The 26,894-nt window shown below is 38.6% G+C and overlaps 2 protein-coding genes across 2 annotated transcripts in view; one reads left to right on the top strand and one right to left on the bottom strand.

Annotated features, from left to right (window-relative positions):
* The window catches only part of rhbdl1 (rhomboid, veinlet-like 1 (Drosophila)), a 28,539-nt gene extending 3,915 nt beyond the window's left edge, over positions 1-24,624 (bottom strand). The window contains 10 exon segments of the mRNA XM_056738918.1: positions 7-67; positions 624-724; positions 3,782-3,823; positions 3,826-3,893; positions 4,369-4,517; positions 4,638-4,862; positions 6,245-6,403; positions 18,782-19,053; positions 22,362-22,446; positions 24,396-24,624. Coding sequence (XP_056594896.1) covers positions 7-67; positions 624-724; positions 3,782-3,823; positions 3,826-3,893; positions 4,369-4,517; positions 4,638-4,862; positions 6,245-6,403; positions 18,782-18,820 — 844 coding nt within the window. The 5' untranslated portion in view covers positions 18,821-19,053; positions 22,362-22,446; positions 24,396-24,624.
* A 171-nt stretch (positions 24,625-24,795) lies between these two features.
* Positions 24,796-26,078, top strand: LOC130413601 (histone H1.0). Its single transcript, XM_056738929.1, has one exon. It carries the CDS (start codon positions 24,981-24,983, stop codon positions 25,602-25,604), a length of 624 nt encoding a protein of 207 aa, XP_056594907.1. The 5' UTR covers positions 24,796-24,980; the 3' UTR covers positions 25,605-26,078.
* The last annotated feature ends 816 nt before the right edge of the window (positions 26,079-26,894 follow it).

The following is a 26,894-nucleotide window of genomic DNA, read 5'->3' as shown; positions in this document are numbered from 1 at the left end:
ACTTACTGCAAACTAGTGCAAGAATCATCCGCAGCAATTTGTATGGACACTTCATACCTGCCCAGTTCTGAAACGCACGCATACACACACATTAATTTACATCATTTAATACACTATGTGTTCAAATATATTGGTCCAGATATACACAGAGAAGGTTAATAAACTCCATCTCACTAGTCTCACATTAACACACAAAATCTTCTGCATAATCTTTCAAAGCAGTGTGTTTTTAATCAAGTGCATAGCTGTAAATAAAATGTTCACTTGTTTTACAAACTGAGAGATGAGACTAAAATGTATTCTTGTGGATATCAACAGCATGCCGCGGAGGGAGCTTCAGCTGTGTTTAATTTCACTCACACAAATTAAAAAGCACTTATACTCCCATAATAACATCCGTACAGCAAACATTAAAACGTATCCATCAGTGCACGGCAGACGATAAAAGACTTTACAGCTCTCTCAGGTCTGTTTTCATCTGTCTGCGCGCCAACGATTACAGACTCTTTAATCCTCAGGGTAGCTGCGATATGAAGCATCCGTCAGGCATCTAAATCTCTGCCTGCTCTCTCCTCTCATTCATTCTGACTGAAGTCTCCATGGCAGCGGTTAGTGTTGGTTACCATGACAACGTTAGCGAGATGTGCCGAGCAGAGAGCATAGACCCCTCCGGACCCGCCCACCACCGGAGCCCGCATATCCGTGATGGACACTGTCAATGATCCTGAGTAAACAAAGAGAAAAACTCAGTTTAGTGTGATTCATGTTTCCCACATTTGCATCATGAATCGTTGATATTATTAGCGTATTTCATCTGCACGTGCGCCAGCCCGGTTTACTTAATTCATTTAGAGTTTAACAGGTAGTGTCTCTCGCTGGTGTCACGTTAATTGACCCGTGAGATGAATGTAATAAAGTAAATGAATGGATACTATGTGATCACAGGAGACTCCTGCGCTTGTGTTCCCATCGACTCACCACTTCCAATTTACAAAAGTGCGATAACCCCAGAGGAAAAAGTTACTGCGCTTTCATAGCTCAGTTGGTTCTCATTTAAGGATCAACTTAGTTTCAGATGATTGTACTTAAACTGCTCAAGAACAAAAAAATATTCTGGATTTGGGAAAATATGATGAGAAATGTTTGAGTTCATATTGAGATCTTCAATAATATTGACCTTTGATTGTAAACTTGACAAATCTGAGCTCAGTTTGACACATTGTTGACATCTATTCTGAAACAATCTTTTTCTTAGGAGAAATCTCAGAGACGCAGATGAGACAAATTTGCTCTCCATTTAATATTAATGATGTCTAAGAGAATCAATGGAGATTCATTTTTCTTTTATATGGGAAAACATCACCTAAACAACACGTCTCCTGAGTTGTGAAAGAGAGCAATAACATTTTTGTAAAACTGTCTTGACTTTATAAATAATACACACACAACAAAATTGCACAACATTTACCATAAATCTAAATTTTGCCTTTCTTCGAATGCAAACATATGTGGCAAATACAGCAGAAAGTGCACAAGATAATGAAATATTGACATTCTGTGTGTGTGGTGTGTGTGTGTGTGTGTGTGACGGATCATCTATATGTCCAGTACACTGAACACTGCCATCCTTACTACTCGTCCTCTCTTTCACCTCTGATTTTGGTTTCATTTTCTAATTATACGTCCTTCTTTCTTTTTCCCCTCACAATTTTCATTTTTGTGAAAAGATCAATAAACAGGCTAAAACGTGTAACAGCGTGTAAAAAATGCGTATACCTCTCAGATTATTTTGTATATACTAATGTCTGCATGAGTATTCCAGCAAAAAAAACCTCACAAGCTTAACTCCCTTCCTCCTCTGACGCTCCAGGTGTTTAAGTTCTGGCACTCTCGAATTCCTTCATCCTGTAATTCCCTTCACACTTCTTCAATACTGACGATTTCTTTACAGTATCAATTCATGCTACTCAGTGTACGTGGCTTCAGATGTTTAAGTGTGTCTCTGTTTTATAATGACAAGAGCAAGATAACTGGTTTGAAATTGATCGATTCTTTAGTATTACAGGCACAGGTGCCGGAGGTCCACATTTGTGACCCTGGGGTGCTATTACAGAAAGTTTCTTATCTAAGGTCTTAACTTAAGTAATGATGCATTACATTAGGATTTTTAATAAATCTGAATAACTGAAGCAAATCTTAACTTGATTTGGGATTCCTTTCCTATCTTACAAAATCGCATCTTATCTCTAGTTAGGAAATCTTAAATTGCACCATCAAGCTTGGCAATCCACTTTCAGGTCTGTTTTAGACAATTTTGAAGTCAGGACAGCAGTGGGGTGGTCCTAAAGTGAAGACCGTTTATTTTTCAAGTTAATGTAATACCCCTTTCCTATGTAGTTAAAATAAGATTATGCACTTAGGAAGTGTTGTTTTGTAATAGTTTTTACATTTTACATTTTAGGTATTTGGCAGACGCGTTTATCCAAAGCGACTTACATTGCTTTTATCCTATACATTTTACAAAGGTATTTGCAATCCCCTGGGATCGAACCCACAACCTTGTTAATGCAATGCTCTTACCACTGAGCTACAGGACAGCTTTTGACCCAAATGAGGTCCTATCTGAAATAACCATGGTTACCAAACAGATAGGATAAGATTTTCAAGTTATGATCTTTCTGTAATATGCCCCCTGGACCACAAAACCAGTCATAAATCGCACAGGTATATTTGAAGAGTTTGGTTCCAAAATGAGTATTTTTTTCCCCAAATCATGTTTTTTATTTTGCATTCCAATTAATATCAATCAAACTGCAGTTGGTTTGTTTTGATTTAAACCATAATAACAAAAAATACAGCTGACTAACACAATAAATCAACAATAAAAACATGATAAAAATTAGAGTTATCTTATTTTGGAAAATGAGAAAACTCTTCATTTGTAGCAATAGCCAACAATACATTGATTTTTCTTTTATGCCAAAAATCATTAGGATATTAAGTGAATATTATGTTCAGAAATATTCAGTAATTTTCCTACCGTAAATATATCCAAACTTTAAACTTTTGTGAGTGGATGCAACAAAATCGCGAAACATGGCCAGAAACTTCACTCACCTCTGCCCGCTCTTTGGGAATTACCCACTGATGTTTGGTATCTATAATTCCAGCTTTCTTGTTCATCTACTCACTACAATGTCATTACAGCGATAAGCCAATAGAGAGTGTTAAAACAACCCTGTTTCTTCTTAGTAACGGCCTGCTACAGTGCCTCTGATGGACAACTTTAAAGGCAATTTTCTTAACATTTTGATAATTTGCACCCTCAGACTCCAGATTTTCAAATAGTTGTACCTCAGCCAAATATTGTCATATCCTAACAATCCATACATCAATGGAAAGCTTATATTTTTATATCATAAAGGTTATATATCGTAAAGTTGATATTTCATATGAAGTATAAATCTTGGAATAAATCTTTTGTCCAGGGTCAAATATGAAACTTTCAATAGTATGTGTGTTTGTGTGTGTGTGTAAGAGAGAGAGAGAGAGAGGGAGAAAGAAAGAGATTGTCGAGGTTGGGGGGTGTGAATAATTCGGAGATTATTGATTTGGTCACTGGGCCCTGGTGACATATCCATCATAAATATGAGCACATTCACCTGGTTAACTTGTCACACTGCAAGGACAGCAAGACTTATGTCTTATGTGAACACACACATGTACACACACACATACAGTATGCGCACACACACACATATGCACATGCAGATAAACTCACCAGCGACGACTCCTGCCATGTACAACAGACTGATTCTCAAGATCCATGAACCATCTCTAGTGGAACTCCAATCATCAGCTGGAGAAGAGCATTAAAGCCCAACTGCTCTAACCTGCACACAGACACACACACATTTAGAACAACCACATAATTGTGTGAGGCACCTGTAATGCTGAGTTAAGACATTCGTTCTCTCCTAAATTTAGACCAGAGGACCACTTTGAAATCCTCTTCAGCACTTTTATCTCTCAAATCTTGTTCAAAAGAAATCTTCACAAACACAGTGGAAGGTTTCATCACATGACCCAGTGGAACCCCAATTGAATGATATTTATTGGGTAATCAGCAATGACCACCAAACACATTCAGAGGTACAGTAAAAGTCCAATATTCAGATATTCAAAGACCAAATGTTAACCTTCCGATCTTAAATAGTGTAGCATGCTGCTTGCATCCCCCGGATCATTGGTTTGATCCCTGTGGAGCACACATACTAATCAAAACATACAGCATGAATACATTCTAAATATCTCTCTGTGATGTCCAATGATCAATAACAGAGTATTTTAACGTATGTGTTTTCTTACCCAACGTGCATGAACATATAGCTGAAGAACCTCCAGATCTGTGCCCGGTGCCCGGGGTGATACACCAGCGGGCTCTTCATGAAATCCGGCTGGTATGTTTGCAACACCCATTTATTTAACATCACGCCATAACACATGAACACGATGATCTGGAACACAAAATGATTGACTCACATCACTTCAGGTCAAGAACATAAATCAACGCATTCAAGGTAACCTTCTCTTATATGAAGGTAAGCTTGTTTCCATGGAAACAGTGGCAGGTGTACCTGTACAATAGTGATGATAGCCATGAACACAGGTGGAGGGCACAGTCTGTTCTGATGGAAGTACCATCGGCGGTCAGTCTCGCACGGCAGAATCTCATAAGCCACGTATCGCACAAAGCGCTTGTACACACCCAGCCCTGTCTCGTCCAATAAGATCTCTCGCTGCAGCGTCCGACGCCCATTTGCGATGGCTCGGCGAAAACTACTTGAACGTTTACAATTCAGCTGAGATAAAGAGAAACAATTATTTGTTAACAGTAATATTTTAATATACCAATCCACTAATTACCTGGTTAAAAAACTGCAATGAACACTATATAAATAACATATTTAAATAACAATATCAATAACATCAAAATGTATTACTGCCACTTTCAGATTACTCTTATGTATTTATGATCCCTCAACCCTTCTGTTTACCCCGCTTTCCTTCAGTCTCCCTCCCGTCCCAGATTCACATTTTACCAAAATCTTTTAAAATTCATTCAAACTCTGCCCCTCCATCTCTTTCTCCAAACATCATTTACATTATCATGTTTATTAAAATCCAGGAACAGAAAATGAAAAGCGTGTTTCTTGAGGAAATGAGGCTGTGATTATTACTATACGTGAGGGTCTGTATCTGTGCACCGCAGCCTCGTGTGTGTGTGTGTGTGTGTGTGCGTGCGTGCGTGTATTAAACGAGCCTGCGGCAAAATTGATTCAGCTGTCTGTGGCAGAGCCAAAACACTTACACTCCCTCATTTCAAAAGAGAGAGAGAGATATCTCAAGATCTTAAGAAGAGCATGAATGAATTACTGTAGGTTCAAAAAGTTCAGAGAAACCAATAAATGAAGAAGCAATAATTAACAATTAATTAATGTGTGAATCATGATACACCGAAAAACTGGCTTCCACAAGATACCGTCCTATAATAAACGAAAACCACACATGATCTCTTCAATATTTACACTATTTCTACTAGACACCAATGATATTAAATAGAGAGCAAATGGAAACCTTTGCTTAAGTCTCGTCTGTGATAAAAGAGTCACAAATGTCTCTGACATTAGAGTTTCAGAAGAAATGTCAACAATGTGTCAAACAAGATTACATAAAAAGTCACTATTATTGAAGATCTTAATATGAACTCAAACATTTCTCCTCAAATGTAGCCAAATCCAGATTAGTTTACCTCTACACTAAAAAAGATCCATAAAGAACCTTAAACATCTGAAAAACCTTTCCGTTTCAAAAAAGGTTCTTTGTGGCGAAAAAAGATTCTTCAGATTGTAAAAAGTAAGAAAGAGATGGTTCTTTAAAAAACTTTTGTCTGAATGGTTCTTTGTGGAACCAAAAATGGTTCTTCTATGAAATCGCTTTGAAGAACCTTTAAAAGCACCTTTATTTTTAGGAGTGTCTGATCTACATTCATTTAGGCCTCGATACTCTTTTCAACCACAACACTCTCATTTGTTTATATTCGTATTTACTCCGTGGCAGTTTTAGGAGAAATATCTGAGACTAAGTTGGACTTAAATAAAACACAACTAAGAACTCCATTAGATCTATTGAGCTATGAAAGAGTAACATCTCTGCATGTAAAATTTGTGTGTGTGTGTCTCACCAGCTCGATGAGTTCCTGATAGCAGACGTGTCCGTGTTCGTTGCTCTGGACCAGCGCGAGCAACATCTCCAGTTTGCTGGGGTCCAACTGTAACTCATGATGCTCAGCTAGACTGGTGAAATTTTCCACAGCTATAAAACCAGTCTGCTCTGGGTCCAGCTGATCATCAAGAAATAGAAAAATATATTGTGTTTACTTTTCAACATAAACAGTAAACATTCAGGGATGGGGTGGTTTCCCGGACAGCGATTAGATTAGACATTACATAGAGAACATTTAAGTAGTTTTTTTACAAACAAGCATCACAAAAAAACATTACTTGTGTGCATTTTGAGACAAAACAATGGCACTCATGTATTTTAATATTTGAAAGTGCAAGCTCTCTACAGTTTAGGCAGGTCTAACATTTATTTTAGTCTAGGACTAGTCTTAAACCCTGTCCGGAAATCACCCCTCAGTGTATACGAGTTTATGTATTTATACATCACAGATTTGGTCATACTTGGGGTTTGTAATTGAATCAAATCTCAAATCTTAAATTTTGAACTTTTATAACTTGTCTTGCTTGTGCTATGAACATGAAGTGTGCAGTCTGTTGTGCTGTTACGATGAGACATAGTCTCATCATGTAAGCGATGAGACATGAGTCACACTTCATTCAAATCGTTTTAAGCATGACGTTTATCACAAGTGAGTAATGTTAACATGAACTAATTTGACCACATTTAGCGCTCGTAAATATGAAATGAACAGTTGTTCAGTGAGCAGATACAGACTTTGTGAGTGAAATTAGATTTTAGTCATTCTGCACAATTCCATCTGTCTGCCACTCACATGCTGTAAAAAAAACTATTTAATATAACTGTGTGTAACTCCCAGCCTGAAGCACTTCCCGATGAGATCTAGGCATAAATGACAACCGGGAGCACATACGTCTATTTTTAGTTTGTTTACTCTTTGTTTTATTATTCCTATACACTGTTTGCAAATTTCAATGGGTGGAGGAGAGAGAGAGAAAGAGAGAAACCCTGCTGAGAAAAACAGCAGAAACCATCAAAGGAATTCTGTTGGATTTATAGGTTATAAATGGGAAATGAATTGAAATTGGAAAATCTAATGGGTACTACAATGGTCTCAGTGGGTCTCGATTGGAAATGTGTTGGGTTCTATTGGTGGGATGTTCTCTGGCGGATGGGAAACTACAGAACACTATAAAATCCTACTGGAATAGACCCCAAAACACACTAAATAAAGAATTTTGTATGGGATTTAATAGTAAACAGCTGATGGATCAGTAATGATATTTATGATGGAAACCATTTGAATTTATATTGTTTTTTTCATCCAGAGAAAGGAAAGTAATGGAAAAACAAAGTGAAGGAAATAAGCGTAACAAACTATCTGCTTGACAGTACTGGTCATTAAATGTGAGCCCAGGAGGAACAGGACAGAGAGAAAGAACATTTAAGTAGACCAGCTTTCCTGTAGCTCAGTGGTGAGAGCATTGCGTTAACAACGCAAAGTTGTGGGATCGATCCCAGGGGATTGCATATGCCTAAGTATAAATGTATAGGATAAAGCAATGTAAGTCGCATTGGATAAAAGCGTCTCCCAAATGCCTAAATGTAAAATGTAAAGTGAATGAATGAGATGATGATGGAGTTTCAGTATGGTCAGCGGTCATTTGTGAGATTCCGATCCAAGTGAAAGAATCAATTAGTGAAGCGATTCAGCTGTCGTTACCATGGTTACAGATGTACAATGTGTCACCCCGAGAGAGTGACACCGCATCTGCAATGTCACTGAAGATTTGTTACTTTTTTCTCATCTTCACATTACAACACATTCTCATGTTGACAGGGTGAGAATTGGTCAAATAAGCGTAGCACTACTACAGATATTGGACATGCCACAGTGCTATTGGTCTTTGTCAGACACGTGGGTTTATTGTGTGTGACACAAAGGCACCATTTTGAAGGTATCACTGCATTGAGCAGTGAACTGAAAGTATACAGAGTGGTACAGTAAAGGCCAATTAAATCGTCATACTGGAGAAAAAAGTAAACCAAGTACATACGATTCCGAAATAATCTCACCAAAGATGTCAGGAACCGAAATTTATATAAATACATACTTAACTCGGCTTAACTGCCTCCAACCTAATTTTTGGATATTAGTATCTTCTTTATGGTAAAAAAACGTATACCTAATTATATATAGTGCATTTTTCTACCGTCGATTTACACACAATTGTAAGCAATATATGTTATGAGTCCCCAACGTTACCAATAAATCTTAACCTATTTGTTAAACAATTTTTCTGTAATTCAATTTATCTGTAATACTCATCAAAATGAAAAACCCATTTATTCCATTGTACAGACTATTTTAATACAATAACACTGGGTTAAAATCAGTTTTAAAGTGCAGAATGTGTTAATACATGCGGTCCATAATCTTTCTTCCAAGTGGGAAACCTAAAAAACGTTCCTAGTGGTGAAGTTTTCGTCTGTTTCTATCCTGTGTCTTAGTATTACAACATATTACACAACAGGAACGTAACATTTTATCTCCGAGATCAAGCAAAACCAAATGGAGATAGTACAGAACATCTCCCGTTGATACGTTATAAAGGTGACATTACCCATAATGCATGTTGATTCTGGCGAGTTTGACATCACCTGACAAAGCCATATTACTGTATACCCTAAAAGAGTGGGTCCGGACCTTTGCTTCATTCCATACGAGACATAGTCAAATGTTTTAAATCGTTTAATAGGCTATTTCGGTTGTTTAAATTGAGCCGCGAATCTCAACAACGGATAATCACATCACACAAGCTCTTATATCATTGATATTTTGCCGCTATATCCTCTAATATCTTATCCAGTGCCAAGTTCAATTGAACCATTTCCGCTCCACGCGCACTGCTTCTCTCGCCAAAGACACGAAGCATAAAAAGCAGAAGATACGTTTTAACAAGAGTAGTGCAGACACGCAAAGCAGATAAATTGACACACAACAGTAAACAAAATGCAGCAATTTTAAAGTATTTGTATATGACAGTCTGTTTACTGTTTGCTGCTACATAAATGTCTCCAACCTTTCAACAAGATTTGTGATATTTTATGAACCATAACGTTTTTATCTACATTTAGCATTATCATTATTAATCGGCATGTAAACATTTGTGACCCTGTGAAAACCCAGGCTAAAGGCTCATAATCTTGCATTAATTTCACTAAGATTTCAATCTTTAAAATGACATTATTCAATCAATATTGAAGATTGTGTTGTTATATATTTTCACAGAAAATTATTTCTATAGGATGAATTTGTGTAGAAAACAGTAAAACGACATTTGCTGGGTTTTCACAAGCAGGTTCAGATTTTGTAATTAAGTAAGTAATTTGTTTTCTGGTTATTATGAGAGCATTTTAATTGTTATTACATTTGTTGTCTGTATGTTGTCAGCAGCTTTTTTATTAACCAATATTAATTATCAGACTTGATAAATGGGTGTCATAATATAAAACAAATGGCCTGATAAAATATTATATATTTTATATAAATAAATCCATGTGGGCTGAATTGATGAAATATTTATTATTTGTTATTTTCAAAAAACATGTTGTCTGGACCTCCGTTTGGAAGAAAAAAAATGACTGGACCTCTTGGAACTTTAATTGAATACCCCTGCCCTAAAACATCACATAATAACCATGACACATGTTATTGTGCTACACACAGGGCATCAGAAGGTTAATTATGGTACTTTGATGTGTACCATGGTATTTTGTGGTAGCCTAAAGAACTGGCAAAGAACAATGAGATCCCCAAATGTTTCATTCCAGGACCCACCAAACAAATGGAGATATGGGTAAAAATTAAATGACTTCTATTAGATACATTCTATTCGGATCCAAACCATAATACAGAGGTTAAGGAAACCTGTTGACCATCAGCACTATCACCTCCAGACAAACATTAAAGATGTTGTAAAACATCACTCAGTCAGTAAAATGTTTAATTTCAGTCTGACAAGTTTCAGTTTTACCTCCTGAAGGTCTAATCATTGATTGTGTGTGAACAAAGCTGTTTACCTCCGCCTGCCGCTCTGCTAAAGTGTGCTAAAAAGAGCCTTGCTGTTGCTATAGTTTTTAAAAATACACACCATATGGCTGGAGCCAGAAACATCAGTATTAAAAAAGAAATTATTCGGCGATAGCAGAAAATATGCAGGTTATGGTAAAAAAAGTATGAGTTGTTTATACCTTACAAAAAGCACATGGTAAAAAAATGTTGAGTTTAGCTATATAACCCGCATTACGGAGCTTTATTTTTTGTAAAAACCACACATTTACCATGGTTTTACTATAGTAGCCATATACAATTTTTTTTTTTTTAAAACTATAGTACCAAACTATGGTGCCACAATGGTAATGGCAATCGATCTGTCAAAAACATGTTTACCACACTTTTACTATAGTAAAAGCATGGTTAATTTTCTTAAGGAATGGACACTGACATAATAGTAATTCCAATGTAGTCTTTACACTATGCAAATACAATAAAGTTAAATGTTCAGAACCATGGCACTACCACAGTACTTTTGTACCAAATAATGTAAACATTATTCACAAATAAAATATTTCTCAAATATTCTCAGTTATGGTTCGATTCAATTTTTTTTAAAGAGTAAGCAGCAAATGATTATGATGGATTTTGGCCTAATTTGGTTTATGGAGTGTCCAACAACATGTTTATGTACATAGAAGGTGTAAAAACACTATTATGTCATAATAATAGGTAATTATTCTTACCTTACTTCTTGACTGACTCTCAAATGATTCGTTCCGCGATTCATCCGTCTAATCCCCTCCTATCCGCTAGCCTAATGTCATGTGGATTTTACCTTACCAGTTTGAGCCCTAGTCTGACGAAGAAACATCCAAAGACAATAGTAGATAATAGATAGACGATAATAGATTGAACAGTTAAATTAGCCAAGTTCATAGATAGATAAACAACCTGTAATACTCCAGAAATAACATTACAGGTTAATGTTAGCGTTAAATGCATTAGCTAAACACAGACATAAAGTACACAAATATTTCTTGAAGTTCTGACAAAAATAAATAGTCACACTTACAAGTTGTGAATCGGTGGAGCTAATATGTCCAAATAATGTTGGTAATTCCCCTCTTTCAAGGATAGTCTTTTAACATATCCTGCAGTGAATGTGCCAAGATTATTTAAGCAATCGTAGATGAAATGATGCGCGCACAGTTAAACCTTGGGGTTATACTCCTTTGGTGTCATTTGAAAATTAATTGTAACCATTGTTTCCTCAGACGTTCTACTTTTGGTAGTTTAAATAATACGCACTAGTTTGTTAAAGTAAAACACAGGTTTTAGATGGCACACGCATCACGAACGAGCGACAGTGTTTTGAGGGAGGAGAGTGAAGTTTTCGCGGAAGTCCCTGCAAAACGTAAACAGGGATTAGGTCTTGTAACATAGATACGTGGCGGTACTAGTTCACGTCTCGTTTGCGTGATTCAGAGTCGACTCCCTTTTTTACAAGCCAATAACTTTGTTAAATATCCACCATCATTTTCATGATCTAATGCTACTAACTTTCTAACGAATTTGATATAAAGTTAAAGTGAACATGATTTTGTTCGCATGAAAATTTCTTACTATCACCGATATTATCTTGGCTCCAGAAGAGACGTATGTGAGATGACTGGAGTTTTCTCAGGAGTAATGTCTAAGAAGCGAGAGACTAGCTCTCCATTTGTCTCTGTAACCGTTCACTCTCCTGCTGATATTTCTGCTCCTGTTGTGTCAAAGAGGAAGAATCTTACCAGACCGACTGCTGCTATTTTATGCAAATGTCATGCTAAATATGGTGCAGCAATGCAAGTATCAACTGCCCTCTTTCTCTCAGACCAGCTGGTGCCAAAATACACTGCTACACACACACACACTAGATTTGTACACTTTCTTACGAAAGCACTGTTTGCCAGTGGCATGGGACAAGACACGTAGTAGGTTATACCATTAACCAAACAGCAGTTTGAGGTTTTTGGTGACTTCCATTAATTCAGTTGATCACACAGAGCGCTGTGTGTGTGAACTGTGTACGTGTGCATTCGAGTAAGAAAAAGTGTGAACTCAGCACTGCTTCCAACAGCATAAAATAAAAACAAACACATCCACTGAAAGGTTAAGTGCCTTTTCTCGAACACATGCCACGCTCACACTATACTGTCTGACTTCACACTGTACATGCAAAACCAGAAATGCGAAAGCATATGAAACCCACCTACACCATTCAGACACAAACACTTCTGAGTAGACACATTAAAGAGCCTGTGTGAACTGATGACCTGAGTGTATCTGTGTGTTGTTACCTTAAGGGCAAAGATCAATTCTGCCCCTCTGACTCAATCATTGCCTTTCCTATCATCAATCAAACTAAACAATCAATCAGCAATCAAACTAAACAATCAATCAGCATCAGCATAGATTTACATTTAGTCATTTAGCAGACGCTGTTATCCAAAGCGACTTACACGTGGGGTAGGTAATGGAAGCAATTGGGACAGCACAAGTACAAAAAAAGCATAAGTGCAATCAAAAAGAAGACTGGTCTCATATAGCCTAACACAGTATACAGAATCATTCATTCATACTTTTTTTTTTATGGGTAGAGAAGAAAAGAGTAGAGAAGAAAATAAAGTCAGAACATATCAGTAAGATGTTGATGGAAGAGATGGGTTTTCAGGTGTTTCTTAAAGATGGCTACAGAATCTGCAGATCTTGTAGCAGCAGGCAGATCATTCCACATAGGTGGAACAGATCCGGAGAAGGTGCGCGAGAGAGATTTTTAGATGTCGGCTAGGCAGGCTGAGATGCGTGCAGAAACAGTCGGATCATCTGGGCGAAAAGACAGGTAGAGTTGTGTATCATCCGCATAGCAGTGATAGGAAAAGCCATGTTTCCTAATGACAGTGCCAAGGGATGTCATGTATACAGAGAATAGCAACGGACCAAGCACTGAGCCCTGAGGGACACCTGGCTCAGACACTGGGACTCAGACACCTCACCCCTCCAAGATACTCTAAATGACCTACCCGAGAGGTAAGACCTGAACCATTGTAGCACCATTCCGGAGACCCCCATAGCCTGGAGAGTGGACAGGAGGATGTGATGTTTAACAGTGTCAAAGGCGGCAGATAGATCCAGTAGGATGAGAACAGATGAGTTAGAGGAAGCTCTTTCCAGTCTCAGGGCTTCAATTACAGAGAGCAGCGCAGTCTCAGTGGAATGACCGCTCTTGAACCCAGACTGGTTGCTGTCCAGGAGGTTGTTCTGGGTGAGGAAGGATGAGAGCTGGTTACATACAACACGTTCTAGAGTTTTAGCAGTGAAGGGAAGTAGGGATACCGGTCTGTAGTTTTCTAACAGTGCAGGATTAAGAGTAGGCTTCTTAAGTAGTGGGGTATTACGGGCCTCTTTGAAGAGTGTAGGAAATGTGCCAGTGGTGAGAGACGAGTTGATAATGTGAGTCAGAGAGGGGACAACCGATGGAGAGATGGCCTGGAGAAGATGGGTGGGGATGGGATCTAGAGGGCAGGTAGTCGGGTGGTTAGAAGAAATTACCTTGGAAACTTCCTCTTCAGATAGGAGAGAGAACGAGGGGAACAAGCATGTGTCTGGGGATTGACTGTGGTCCATAGGCGCTGGCGCAGAGAATTGATTGCTGATGGTGCTCGTTTACTTCACAAAGAACGATGCAAAGTCGTCAGCTGATAAGTCTGATGGAGGTGAGGGGGTAGGCGGGCAAAGGAGAGCAGAAAAGGTTTTAAAGAGCATACGAGGGTCAGGAGAGTTGTTGATTTTAGTGTGGTAGTATTGGGTTTTCGGAGAGGAGACATCCGCAGAGAAGGAAGAGAGAATAGACTGGTAGAGAGAGAGGTCAGTGAGTTCTTTTGATTTGCGCCACTTTCTCTCAGCGGACCTATGCGATGCTCACGGAGAACATCAGATAACCAGGGGGCAGAAGGAGATGCACGAGATGGCCTAGATCTAAGAGGGCATAAGATGTCTAAGCAGGAGGTTAATGTGGAGCAAAGGGTGTGGGTGGGCGTGTTAGCATCAAGATCATAGATCAGACAACACACACACACCTTTTGTGTGGTTGCTATGGTGATGCTATGAGCCTAATCAGATGTTTTAGGAGGTTGCTGAGGCATTACTAGGATTCCAGGGTGAGTTGCTATGGTGTTGCCATCAGCTTCCTTGAGTTTGTATATTTCAGTTAATTGCTAGGGTGAGCTGTGTGGTTGCTAGGAGGTTTCTAATGTGTTCTTCGTGGTCCCTAGGATGTTGTTATGACCTGCTTGAGTTTTGGTGGTAGTTGTTAAAAAATTGCCAGGTATGTTCTAGGATGAGCTGGGAGGTTGCTAGGATTTTGCTATGACCTTGTTCAGGGGTTTTTTAGCGTCACTAAGGCATTGTTATGAGGTTTCTAAGATGTTCTTTGTGGTTACTAGGATGTTGCCATGACCTTACTTGAGTTTAGGTGCTGGCCAAGGGTTTTAATTTTTTTTCTTTTGTGAGCTGTGTGGTTGCTAGGATGTTGCTGTGAGCTCAGTTAGGTGTTAGAGGGTGTTTTAGGAGCTTGCTAAGGTATTGCTAGGTTTACACACGGTCCTATGTAGTTGTTTTGGTGTTGCTATAACCTCGCTTGAGTGTTTCAGGTGGTTGTAAAGCATTTCTAAGATGTTTCTGAAATGTTTTGCGTGGTTGCTGGAGTGTTGCTACAGTATGAGCTTGCTCGGGTGTTTAGGGTGGTTGCTAAGGCACTGCTAGGAGGTTTTTAATTAGAGCTGCACGATTCTGGATAAATTGAGGATCCCGATTCTTTTGTTTCAAATAGAGATTGCGAATCTTTTAGGATTCTGAATGATGACTAAAAGAAATACATAACTTAATAGCGGTTCTGACAAAAAATAGTTTATTTAGGTATGTAATATGTAGGACTTTGCTTCAAAATTATTACATATTTCATGGTTAACCTACAATAACTATGGTGAGAAATGTTTAACCACAAATTCCATAAGTAAACTAAAGAGTTTTAAATTTTTTTACTTTAAATGCAAAAGTTTAACTTCCTAAAAAGTATAAATGCGTTGAAGTAACGTGTATATGAAATAACTATCAGTAAAAAAATTCATAAGGTGACACTTATACATTTTTTTATACAAATTTATACATTTGCCTGATATCTACAGACCGCTTGAAGGGGTCTTTACAGAAAGACACTACTGATAAACATAGCAACGCAGTATTCTCACCTGTAAACAGTTTAAAATAACCTGACAACTTGATGAAGCGCTCTTATAGCGCAGCTTCTCCATTAGCCTTAATAGAGTTATATGCGCTCTGATGACGTGTTTTACCATAATGACGGATATAAGCGCTCACACGGATTTGTCCGCGCTACAAACTACAAGCGTTAGTTTCGTTTCAAACATGTCCAGTTAAAATGTGAAGCATAATCAGAACAATGAATCACAATCCTGAAAGACACTCATAAGAACAGTTTTGTTGTCAGGCTGTTTTTACTTTATATGTTGGTCTGTTATTTGTTGTGAGATTAATTTAGGAGAGTAGGAACTTGTAAACGAGTTGGATGATTTTCATTAATGAGATCGTCTGGTGTTCGAATCGAGATTTTAACGATTAATCGTGCAGCTCTATTTCTAATGTGTTATATGTTGTTACAAGGATGTTCTCATGACCTTACTTGAGTTTAGGTGGTTGCCAAGATGTTTTCTTGGGTGAGCTGCGTGGTTGCCAAGATGTTGCTTTGAGCTTCATTAGATGTTCTAGGTGGTTGCTATGACATTGTTAGGTTTCTAGGGGACCTATGTAGTTGTTGTGGTGTTGCTATACTCTTGCTCGGGTGTTTTAGGTAGTTGCTAAAGCATTGCTAGGAGAATTTTAGGGTATTCTGCTTGGTTTCTTTCTAGCCCAGGCAAAACAAGAAAAAAATCCGCCCAAAAACCTAAACACAAGGTTTTATGATATTCTCTCTAAACAAACATAAATCTAGTGGCTGAATAAAGTCACAGCACATCTCTCATTCCACAGCACTATGATTTATGCCCTCCTTCATGTCAATAGCACAAATGATGCAAAATGAGTTCCACACCCTATTCTGCAGAGAGAGGAGTGCTTTTAAACCACAGGGCTGATAAATAGTCCCAGCACTGCCTTCTTTAAGAAGCTTCACTAATAAGTCAGGAACACAGAATTAATAGCACAGTATCAATAAAGTGCAGAATTAACCAAGCACAGCCAATCTTCTCCTCCAAAAACAAAATGAGTTAGCATATATTTATGAATATGTATTACAAACAAGCCGCTGTTTGAATTTTGCTAAATTCTTGAGTCAAACTTAAGACGTGAGATCTCTGCAATGCCAGGAAATAATAAAGATTAAATTAAACTCTATAATTAAAGTCCTTTAAAGAGATTTTGATTTTGCCAAGAAAACTCAGCAAGAAGTTCTCAAGGTTAACAGCTTTTCTTCATTCCGCTGTGGAAATGAGCAAGTCATCTGTAAAAGTGTCCCCGGACGGACTCTTTGTTCCAATTTTTACTGTAAAGTTCTCACAGATTTCATTCTGTTTGTGCGTCTGTTTGGAAAGATTAATGTGTCCTGCCAGCTGATAGCTGCGAATGAGGGTATAAATAAATCCAAGAGAATGTTCTTGCAGAAAGTGCTCGCAAATAGAAAGGAGAGCATTTGTTTATAAAACACAACGCAAACATGACCAGTATTAATCTCACATTCTTTCATTTGAGGACTGGTTTAGACAGACTGATCACAGGTTGGTGGATCTCTTGTATTGGTCTATAAGAGGTCTGTCTTTTACTCGAGAAGTTGTTTTCTATACGAAAATCATATTTATGATTTGCAAGCCAGCCCATATTTAGACAATCTTGCTTCTTTCAAGCAGTAATGTGCTTGAATTAAACCATTTATATTGCTAAAACATCAAGTTTAAGTAAACTATCTCAAATAAATTTATTGAAATACTAAAAGGAGCCATCTGTAACATTGGTATAGAAGTCAAAATTCTAAATATTGGCGAGGGTTTTTCCCCGTCCCGCCTCATCAGACTGGACACTGACAGGAGTTGCCAGACACTTGGGAGTGTAATGGAAAGCATAAAATCTTACACAAGTTTACAAGTTTATCTGATAATTTATACGTTTGCAGTGGTTTGCAAATATAACTCAATCAACAGCTCGTTTCAGAGGTTGCGTCCTATGGAGGTTGCATTTATAGGAAATATTGCTGTCTCGTTTAAATAACCATTATACAATTGTATATTACTCCTCGTAAGTTGTAAAAAGTTTGCAACAATGGTAGGATAACGTAAAAGTGGTGACCCAGATCGTTTTTTAATATGTTATGATTGTAACCAAATAGCAACCGAGCTTTCGAAATACACTAGTGGGTGAATAGGGAGGCTCAGAGATGACGTATGTTTGTTCACAGTGAAAAACGCAAGCCATGCCCAATCATTTTCTCCTTTGAAATTTCTTTTCACTCGGAAATTTGTCGAAATACAGAAGTAAAAATGACTGCAACTTCCTGTTCACGGGGACTTTGAGTGTAGTCCGTTTATTGCATCTTGTTAGCTTTTTACTTCTTGATTGTATTTCAGCTTCAAAAGTAACAAATAAGGTGTTAATTTGTGAAGATTATCTTGAAAAACAAAACGTGTAAACATCATATACCTTTGTTAATCACAGAGCTTAGTCACTCTTGAGGTTTGATTTTATTGAAATACAACACTGAACTGGAAAGACCACAGCACATCTAAAATTGATATTGAAAATTTGGAATGGTTCCACTGCTGTATATTTAAGGGAAATATATAATATGTAACGATCATATCATCACTGTCGTGTGAAACCTTGTATCTCCAAAAATATAGAAAATAACTTGGTTTATACATTGGTTAAATATTTGCAAAAGCATACAGACAAACATGATGCTGACCAATATTAATGATATATATAAAATTCATTCAATACAATCAACATATAGAACATTTTGGCCTTACAGTGAGGATGTGGTTATTAAAATAAAAAATATTACTTTTATATTTCTATTAAACAATGTAAATAGTGGATAAAAGTAAATCATCTTGAGCGATTAACATATATTAGCATAAGCACCCAACCGGGTGTTGAACAGCATCAGTGCCAATGTCTAGCATAGTAGTATGCGAGTAACAGCCAGAGACTGAACATAAGGACCACACACACACACACACACTCACACACACACACACATACACACACACTTTACCCATTCATTCAATCTGTCCATCTCATCATAGTCATCCTCTCCCACATCCATCCTTCGGTATGGGCCTCGAAACACATCTGCACACACATGCACACGGGAGGATGCAGTAACCATAGCAACCTGCTGCTGCTTACCTGCTCTTGTATGAGCTGAAACAGAGAGCTTCTATCCATATACCGGGCCCTGGTGCACACTCATCCACAAAAATAAGCACATACGAAAAAAAAAAAAAAAATCACACGCAGGGACACATACGCGCACCCACAAACATGCACATCCGTCGGTCCGTGCGGCACGCCTCCCCGGTGGGAGTGAGACCCCCTAACACGCAGGCGAGTAACGTCCGGCAGTGTATCCGCAGGATGGCCACGGGCTGTGCCGTCAGGCTAGCTTCAGATGACCCGGGCTGAAAAAAAATCCAAGCAAGGCACCCTGAATCCACAACTATACCTTCATGGCACTTCAGACAGCCTTCTATCTCCACCTTTCACCCTGCAGCGATGATAACGTCTGTCTCCTTATCAATCTCTCCTTTTTTCCTTCAACCCCTGCACCTTTTTCCTCTCGCCCGTCTTGTTGTGGCCGTATCGTCTTTACCTATGTAAATCCCTCTCTCTCTCTCTCCCTCTCTCTCGCGCCCTCTTCCCTCTGTCCTCCACAAAGACTGTACTACCTGAATACCAATGAGTAAGGGGAGGGAGGTGGTGGTCTCCAGCCAATCAGAGCAGAGGGGGCGTGTCCAAAAGGCTGCAGCTCTCCGTCTACCCTGCAGGAGTCTTAAAATGAGACGCAACACAAACGCACGTTCACTGCAGTGCACACACACACACGTACACACAAGAACACACAAACGGGGCACAGGCGCTCTCGGCTCGCCCGAATCTGACATTAATCACACACAAAGCAGATACTACAAATCCTACACACATTCCCGTGTCATTTGGCCAGGTCATTTTCTACGTGGACGCTTTAATGGTGGTAACAGACTAATGGATAGAAAGAGAAATACACAATGTCTCCATGTCACACACGTTGGTATGAATATGTTCATAATATGTTCATCACAACTGGTTTGCCAATAAAGCCATGTGAATGATCATTGGAGGATTGTTTTGACATTTTCTGGTTGCTTAAATGCTGTGACAAAAGTAGAATTGTGTACGGTGTAGACCTGATCTTATGTTCACCCCTCATGCGAGCATGTTGCTCTTCTTTCTGGAAATCTGGGTCATAATTGTAGTGCAGTTTGTTTGTGATTGACTTTATTGGGTGGCAGCTAAACTGGCAAACTGGATTCTCTCCTATTCTCCATTAAAACTGTGTCTATTACAATATCGCAAACAAGCGTGGAAACCCCCCCCCAACAGATTATAACCTAAAGCTAAACAGACTGTGAGGATTTGTTTTTCAGACACGAGTGTGTGTTCATTAGGATCTGCTCTAACTGTTGGTGATTTCAAATAAAATTCTCATGGAAAATAATGTCATGCTTTCTAGGTTCTGTTGCACAACACATTAAAAGTATGGAAATATTGGAAATGGTTTTCAATATAATTACTGGAATACAGTCATGGCCAAAATTGTTGGCACCCCTTAAATTTTTTCAGAAAATCAAGTATTTCTCACAGAAAAGTATTGCATTAACACATGTTTTGCTATACACATGTTTATTCCCATTGTGTGTATTGGAACAAACCAAAAAAAAATGAGGGAAAAAGCAATTTTGACAAAATGTCACACAAAACTCCAAAAATGGGCTGGACAAAATTATTGGCACCCTTAACTTAATATTTGGTTGCACACCCTTTGGAACAAATAACTGAAATCAATCGCTTCCTATAACCATTAATTAACTTCTTACACCTCTCAGCAGGAATTTTGGACCACTCTTCCTTTACAAACTGCTCCAGGTCTCTCATATTGGAAGGGCGCCTTTTCCCAACAGCAATTTTAAGATCTCTCCACAGGTGTTCAATGGGATTTAGATCTGGACTCATTGCTGGCCACTTCAGAACTCTCCAACGCTTTGTTGCCATCCATTTCTGGGTGCTTTTTGAAGTATGTTTGGGGTCATTGTCCTGCTGGAAGACCCACGATCTTGGACACAAACCCAGCTTTCTGACACTTGGCCCTACATTGCGACCCAAAATCCTTTGGTAATCCTCAGATTTCATGATGCCTTGCACACAGTCCATGCATCCAGTGCCAGAGGCAGCAAAACAACCCCAAAACATCTTTGATCCACCACCATATTTGACTGTAGGTACTGTGTTCTTTTCTTTGTAGGCCTCATTCCGTTTTCAGTAAATAGTAGAACGATGTGCTTTACCAAAAATCTCTATCTTGGTCTCATCTGTCCACAAGACGTTTTCCCAGGAGGATTTTGGCTTGCTCAAGTACATTTTTGCAAACTGTAGTCTTGCCTTTCTATGTCGCTGTGTCAGCAGTGGGGTCATCCTGGGTCTCCTGCCATAGCGTTTCATTTCATTTAAATGTCGACGGATAGTTCGCGCTGACACTGATGCACCTTGAGCCTGCAGGACAGATTGAATTTCTTTGGGACTTGTTTGGGGCTGCTTATCCACCATCCGGACTATCCTGCGTTGCAACCTTTCATCAATTTTTCTCTTTCGTCCACGTCCAGGGAGATTAGCTACAGTGCCATGGGTTGCAAACTTCTTGATAATGTTGCGCACTGTGGACAAAGGAACATCTAGATCTATGGAGATGGACTTGTAACCATGAGATTGTTGATAATTTTCCACTATTTTGGTTCTCAAGTCCTCAGACAGTTCTCTTCTCCTCTTTCTGCTGTCCATGCTTAGTATGGTACACACAGACACACAATGCCATGACTAAAGCAACTTCTCCCTATTTTGTCTGCTTTCAGGTGTGATTTTTTATATTGCCCACACCTGTTACTAGCCCCAGGTGAGTTTAAAGGAGCATCCCATGCTTGAAACAATCTTATTTATTCACAATTTTGAAAGGGTGCCAATAATTTTGTCCAGCCCATTTTTGGAGTTTTGTGTGACATTATGTCAAATTTGCTTTTTTCCCTCCGTTTTTTTGTTTTGTTCCAATACACACAAAGGGAATAAACATGTGTATAGCAAAAAATGTGTTAATGCAATACTTTTCTGTGAGAAATACTTGATTTTCTGGAAGAATTTCAGGGGTGCCAACAATTTTGGCCATGACTGTATGTAATGTAAGTTGCTTTGGATAAAGTGTCTGTTAAATGCATAAATGAAAATGTAAAACATTTACTGAATATTTGAATTATTTTAATACTTAATAAAGTCACATATAGTCTGCATTTTTGCTAGTTTATCAATGAAAAGTAAAATTGACTTCACAACTTCTGAAGAAGCCAAAGAATTTAAAGATGCGTTGTGTGCCAAAGTGTTCTACATAGGGTTAGATATTTATTTAAATCCTAAATCTTAAAGGTGCTATGTGTAATTTTTTGTTTGATCTATTGACATAAATGCAACATAATATACATAACTATGTCTTCAGATGTGTATAAAGATATATAGGTATATATAGGAATGCCTGCAATTACAGGTGACGTTTCATTTCAAATGGTGAAAAGACTTGAAAGGTATTTTCAATGTTCAATCACAACCATTTTTATAAATGTGCCTAATGGTTGTTTGAAAGATGGTGTGTGGCAAACCATTTAGATTTGCTAAATGATGTGCTGTTTACCTGCATGATGGCAGCAAGTGGGTGTTACATCTACAGCACCTGCATTTTGTGTTCGGTCAGATTGATGACTTGAACTCTAAATGACCTAAAACAGCAGAAAAGACAACAAGAATTAGTTTTCCCTTGTAAACAAAATTAATTATTATAATTATTATTCATCCAGTTATGTGTTGTATTTTAGCCCTTATATCTTGGATCTGTGACACTGGAAAGCTTTCACTTCAGCACAAAATAATGTCTGATATTAAAGGGTTGCTAGGGTATTTATTTATATTTTATGCATTAAACTAAATAAAGAAAAAAGAATCCTGCACTAAAATCTAATAGTTTTTAATATCTGGCTAATCATGTTATTGGTGGCCGTACAAGAATGAATCCCAGGAACCCTCTAGTGGTGGACACATATTCACTTACTGAATAAGGCAAAACAGTGCTGCACCCTACCGGTAAAACAGATATAAGACATCGATTTTAAAATTTCCATATTTGTACCCATAAAATAATTATTATAGCGTTTAGGCTCTTGTTTGAAACTTTTAGAATATTATACAATATACTTTTATGTTTTTACTTATTTTTAATGAAATATTACAGAGGGAGTTACAGCAGATTTAAACAAAACAATTACTCAAGGTTGAGCTCGTATGAGATGTGAGGTGGATCACTTATATCAGACACAGATCAAATATATAACTGACTGAATGGCCTACCAGCACTTGTTCTCTGTCACTCACAATACAGATATATGGACGCGCGCGCCAATGCCGTATTTAACTGGGAACAGACGTTCGCGCACTACTGGAAGCGCACATAAAGGCGTCATGTATAGCTGTGATGTACGCCTAAGTATACTACTTATCTCGTGATTAGCTGCCTTCACTGAAATTTATAAAAATATGAACTAGAAACTCACGATTTCAACTATGTTTAGAACGTGATTGGCGTGAAGTGTAAATTCAAAAAGGATAATATCTTATTATTTAGTTCACAAGAAGATCTAGTACTGTCATTGTTATTCGTAGTGCAGTAAATGTCTGTTTATTCTATTTGCTGTTTTATAAAATTCTGCAGCAATCCAAATAATTGCTACACCTGAATCCAACCCCAGTATGCATTTTTTTTAATAATCCACAAGTCTAGCATTAATAATACAACCTATATAAGGATAACAAGTTTGAAACTGACCATAGTGTAATGCACGAGATAAAAGTGATTTATAGTGTCACGCTCGACCACTCAACCACTAAGTTATATTTCAAATACTGTATGGTAGTTACATTTCTAATCTCAAGTGTGCTATAAACATGTTGTGTGCTTGTGAAAAAGGCTTTCATGGGGTGGAAACGGTAAACCCTCAAAGTGAAGAGATTCAAGATGGCGCGCTCCGACTTAAACACCATCAGCCCCGAAAATGTAAATAACAGAAAGAGATCGGATGACTGAAATGAAACTATTCTGCACCCCGTCGGCAGTCCAATCAACAGCGATTAACTGATAAATAAAGGGTACAGGAGTGATTCAAAATACACCGACGGGATACGCGTCTCTGCCAACGGAGATAACAAAAGAACGCCCGAGCGTTTAAAGGATCAAACCAGTTTGATCAGACTAAAGGTGTCAATCCGATACATAACGTGCAAACTATCGAGAACCCATATGTGGATCGATACATGTACCCAGACTACGGTACCGTTCGGTTCTGGTCGGTAAAGCTGTTCTTTGGGTCGCTGGCAACTTTCCTAACAGCCGAGCAATTCTCCCTGAACACTCAGCATAGAAGCAGCTGGTTTATATGCTATACCGTTGAACTCTTATCGATAATAAGCACAAATAACACACCAACACGCCGTAAAATGTGTGAATATAATGCAAGAGAAGGGAGCCGCTTTTACTCGCGCACATTTCATTTATAGAAGGTTTAACAATAAATAATCGCAGTAACGTCACGCGGACTCGATGGCCGGACTGTGTTAGTTCGTCAACTACATCGGCTTATTAAAAACGAAAACGACGATTTGCGTGCATCATACCCACCGTGTCCTCTGAAAGGTTGATTGAGCTTTCACGTGCATTCGGTGTTTCCCGGCTCGGTTTCGTGGGTTTGGGCTAATTTTACCTGAATTCCGCAAAATACATGACGGCTCTTGCCGGTTTGAACGGATTTTCGAGGAAAAAAAGTTGAAGACTCGAAGAATCCACGCCGAAGCGACACACGCACGTGAAGCCGAAAGCCTCCCCTCTCAAACCGTGAAGTCAGGAGGATCGGTACCGAAGCAGGCTGCCTAAATTCGGCCGTATTTCGAGGAGGAAGAAACACAAACCAGCCCGCGCAGATTTCATGGAAGCCCGCTTGATCAGCTGCTGGCAGTTGGTGTTCTCAATCACGTCCGCTTGGAGGCTTCGTATATTGTACTGGCGCACTTCGGAAAATAATATACACACTTTCAGCAGCGTTGAGGCGCGCGTTTCTCTAATTTAAATATTTTTTTGCAGTTGTGACGTGGCTGAAATTATATTTGAACTAAGCTTCTTTCCGAGAAATTCCTCAAGTCGCACTTCTTTGTGCGAGAGTTTTTGACTGCTCGGTTCGGTTTTTGGTCCAAACAAAAACTCTACACAATGGCTGAGACGGCAGCTGCCCCCGGGTCCAAGCCCAAGAAGGCGAAAAACACCAAGAAATCGGCGTCGCATCCCAAATACTCAGAGATGATCAAAGCAGCTATCGCCGCGGACCGGAGCCGCAGCGGCGCGTCACGTCAGTCCATTCAGAAGTACGTGAAAAACCATTACAAGGTGGGAGACAACGCTGACTCCCAGATCAAACTCGCCCTCAAGCGCCTGGTGGCAAGCGGGCTCCTGCGTCACACCAAAGGCATCGGAGCTTCTGGGTCTTTCAAACTGGCCAAGGCCGAGGACGCCAAGAAGCAAGAGAAACCCAAACCAGCCCCGGCGAAAGTCAAGAAGCCAGCCAAAGCCGCCGCTAAACCCAAGAAAGCCCCCAAGCCAAAGAAAGTGGCAAAGTCTCCAACAAAACCCAAGAAAGCCCCGGAGAAGAAAGTGAAGAAGGCTGCGGAGAAAAAGAAAACGCCTGTCAAAGCCAAGAAAGTCGTCAAGAAGAAGGTGGCAAAACCAGCCAAGGCGAGCAAAGCCAAGAAGGTCAAGACGGCGAAACCCAAAGCCAAAACTGCAGTCACGGAAAACGACCAAAAAGAAGTAAAGAGACTATTCATTCGGACTGACTGATCCCAAACTCGGTGTAAATACACTTTTTGAAGCAATGTTTTTTTGGAATATTGTTATTTTTGTATGGTCTTCGTGCGCTCTACATTTTTACAGCGTGTCTCCACAGAAACTTTCCAGAATCTTAATGAAGAGGATTCGGCATCTTTGCATATAAACGGCTTAACTTATTTATTTTACTTTTTTCGAAGGACATTACAGCAAACCATAGGTTGCAGATTGTTATTATTCAGACATACTAATTACATAAAGCACTACAATAATATGTGAAAATATATTCTTAGGTTATTCTAGGACTGTGAAAATAAACATGTTATTGTTTGTATGGAGAACAGTGCTTTATGCTCTGTGAAAATGATGATGTACAGAACTGAAGCAAATTTGTAACTGTTGTAGACTACAGACTGTCATGTTTCATTGCTGTCCAATAATACTCGCATTGCTGTGCATCATTAAACTTCTCATTTTTTAACTCAAGCGTTTGCTCAGTGTTTTGCTGCAGCACCATGGAGAGCAGAGTGCATGAGTTAAGACAGAGTTACTATGACACTGGTCCCGGCCCGGGGCGGGGGTCTTTGGGGGCAACACCCTCCAGCTGCGACAGCATTCATTGGAGGAGCAAAGATGAAGCAAATCTTTTGGTTTTGCCTCATTCGGGCTCATTGTAGCCCCGCAGTGTCTCAATAGTGAACTCCACAGGTCACCCGGGGTAAGTAGCTGAGACGCTACAAAAAATATTTGCACACTCTAAAACTTTATTTTGCTTCCTAAAGTTTAGTACAATCAAATTAACTTTAAACGTCATTTCAACTAAGTATATTATTTGTACATATTTAAATGTCTAAAACTTCAACATTTAAATATTAAGTTGAAATAATAAAGTTAAATTTGACTGTGGCGAGAAAAAAAATAAAGTGTGCCTATTATGTAAATCTACATGCTCTTTTTGCCATGTTTCATCCTTTCAATTTCAAGAAATGTTTAAAGTTTATGTTCTATGTTCTGAAATAAAGAAGCAGTGGTGAAGCTGTAGCTAAAATAAACTGACAGACTTTCAAAAATAAATCTTTAAAATGCCTTTGCTACTTTAACTTACATGTATTCGTTATGTATGGGGAATTCAAAATGTGAAATCAGTGAAAATGCACACTTGACACAGTGGGGTCAAAACGAGTTGCTCAAGAAAACTTACAAAGTTTTTTTTGTACTATATAAAAAAAGTAAAAATAAGTTTTATTAAAAAATCTTTAATAAAGACTGCACTATAAAACATGTCAGATAGTCTTACTTGCA

This window comes from Triplophysa dalaica, chromosome 23 (assembly GCF_015846415.1).
Source record: "Triplophysa dalaica isolate WHDGS20190420 chromosome 23, ASM1584641v1, whole genome shotgun sequence".
Lineage (NCBI taxonomy): Eukaryota > Metazoa > Chordata > Actinopteri > Cypriniformes > Nemacheilidae > Triplophysa > Triplophysa dalaica.
The sequence above is the reverse complement of the archived record's forward strand: the minus strand, read 5'-3'. Positions and strand labels throughout refer to the sequence as shown.

What these genes read in the sequence shown, in the direction of transcription:
- LOC130413601 (XM_056738929.1), top strand. Translation starts at nt 24,981, where the DNA reads ATGGCTGAGACGGCAGCTGCCCCCGGGTCCAAGCCCAAGAAGGCGAAA.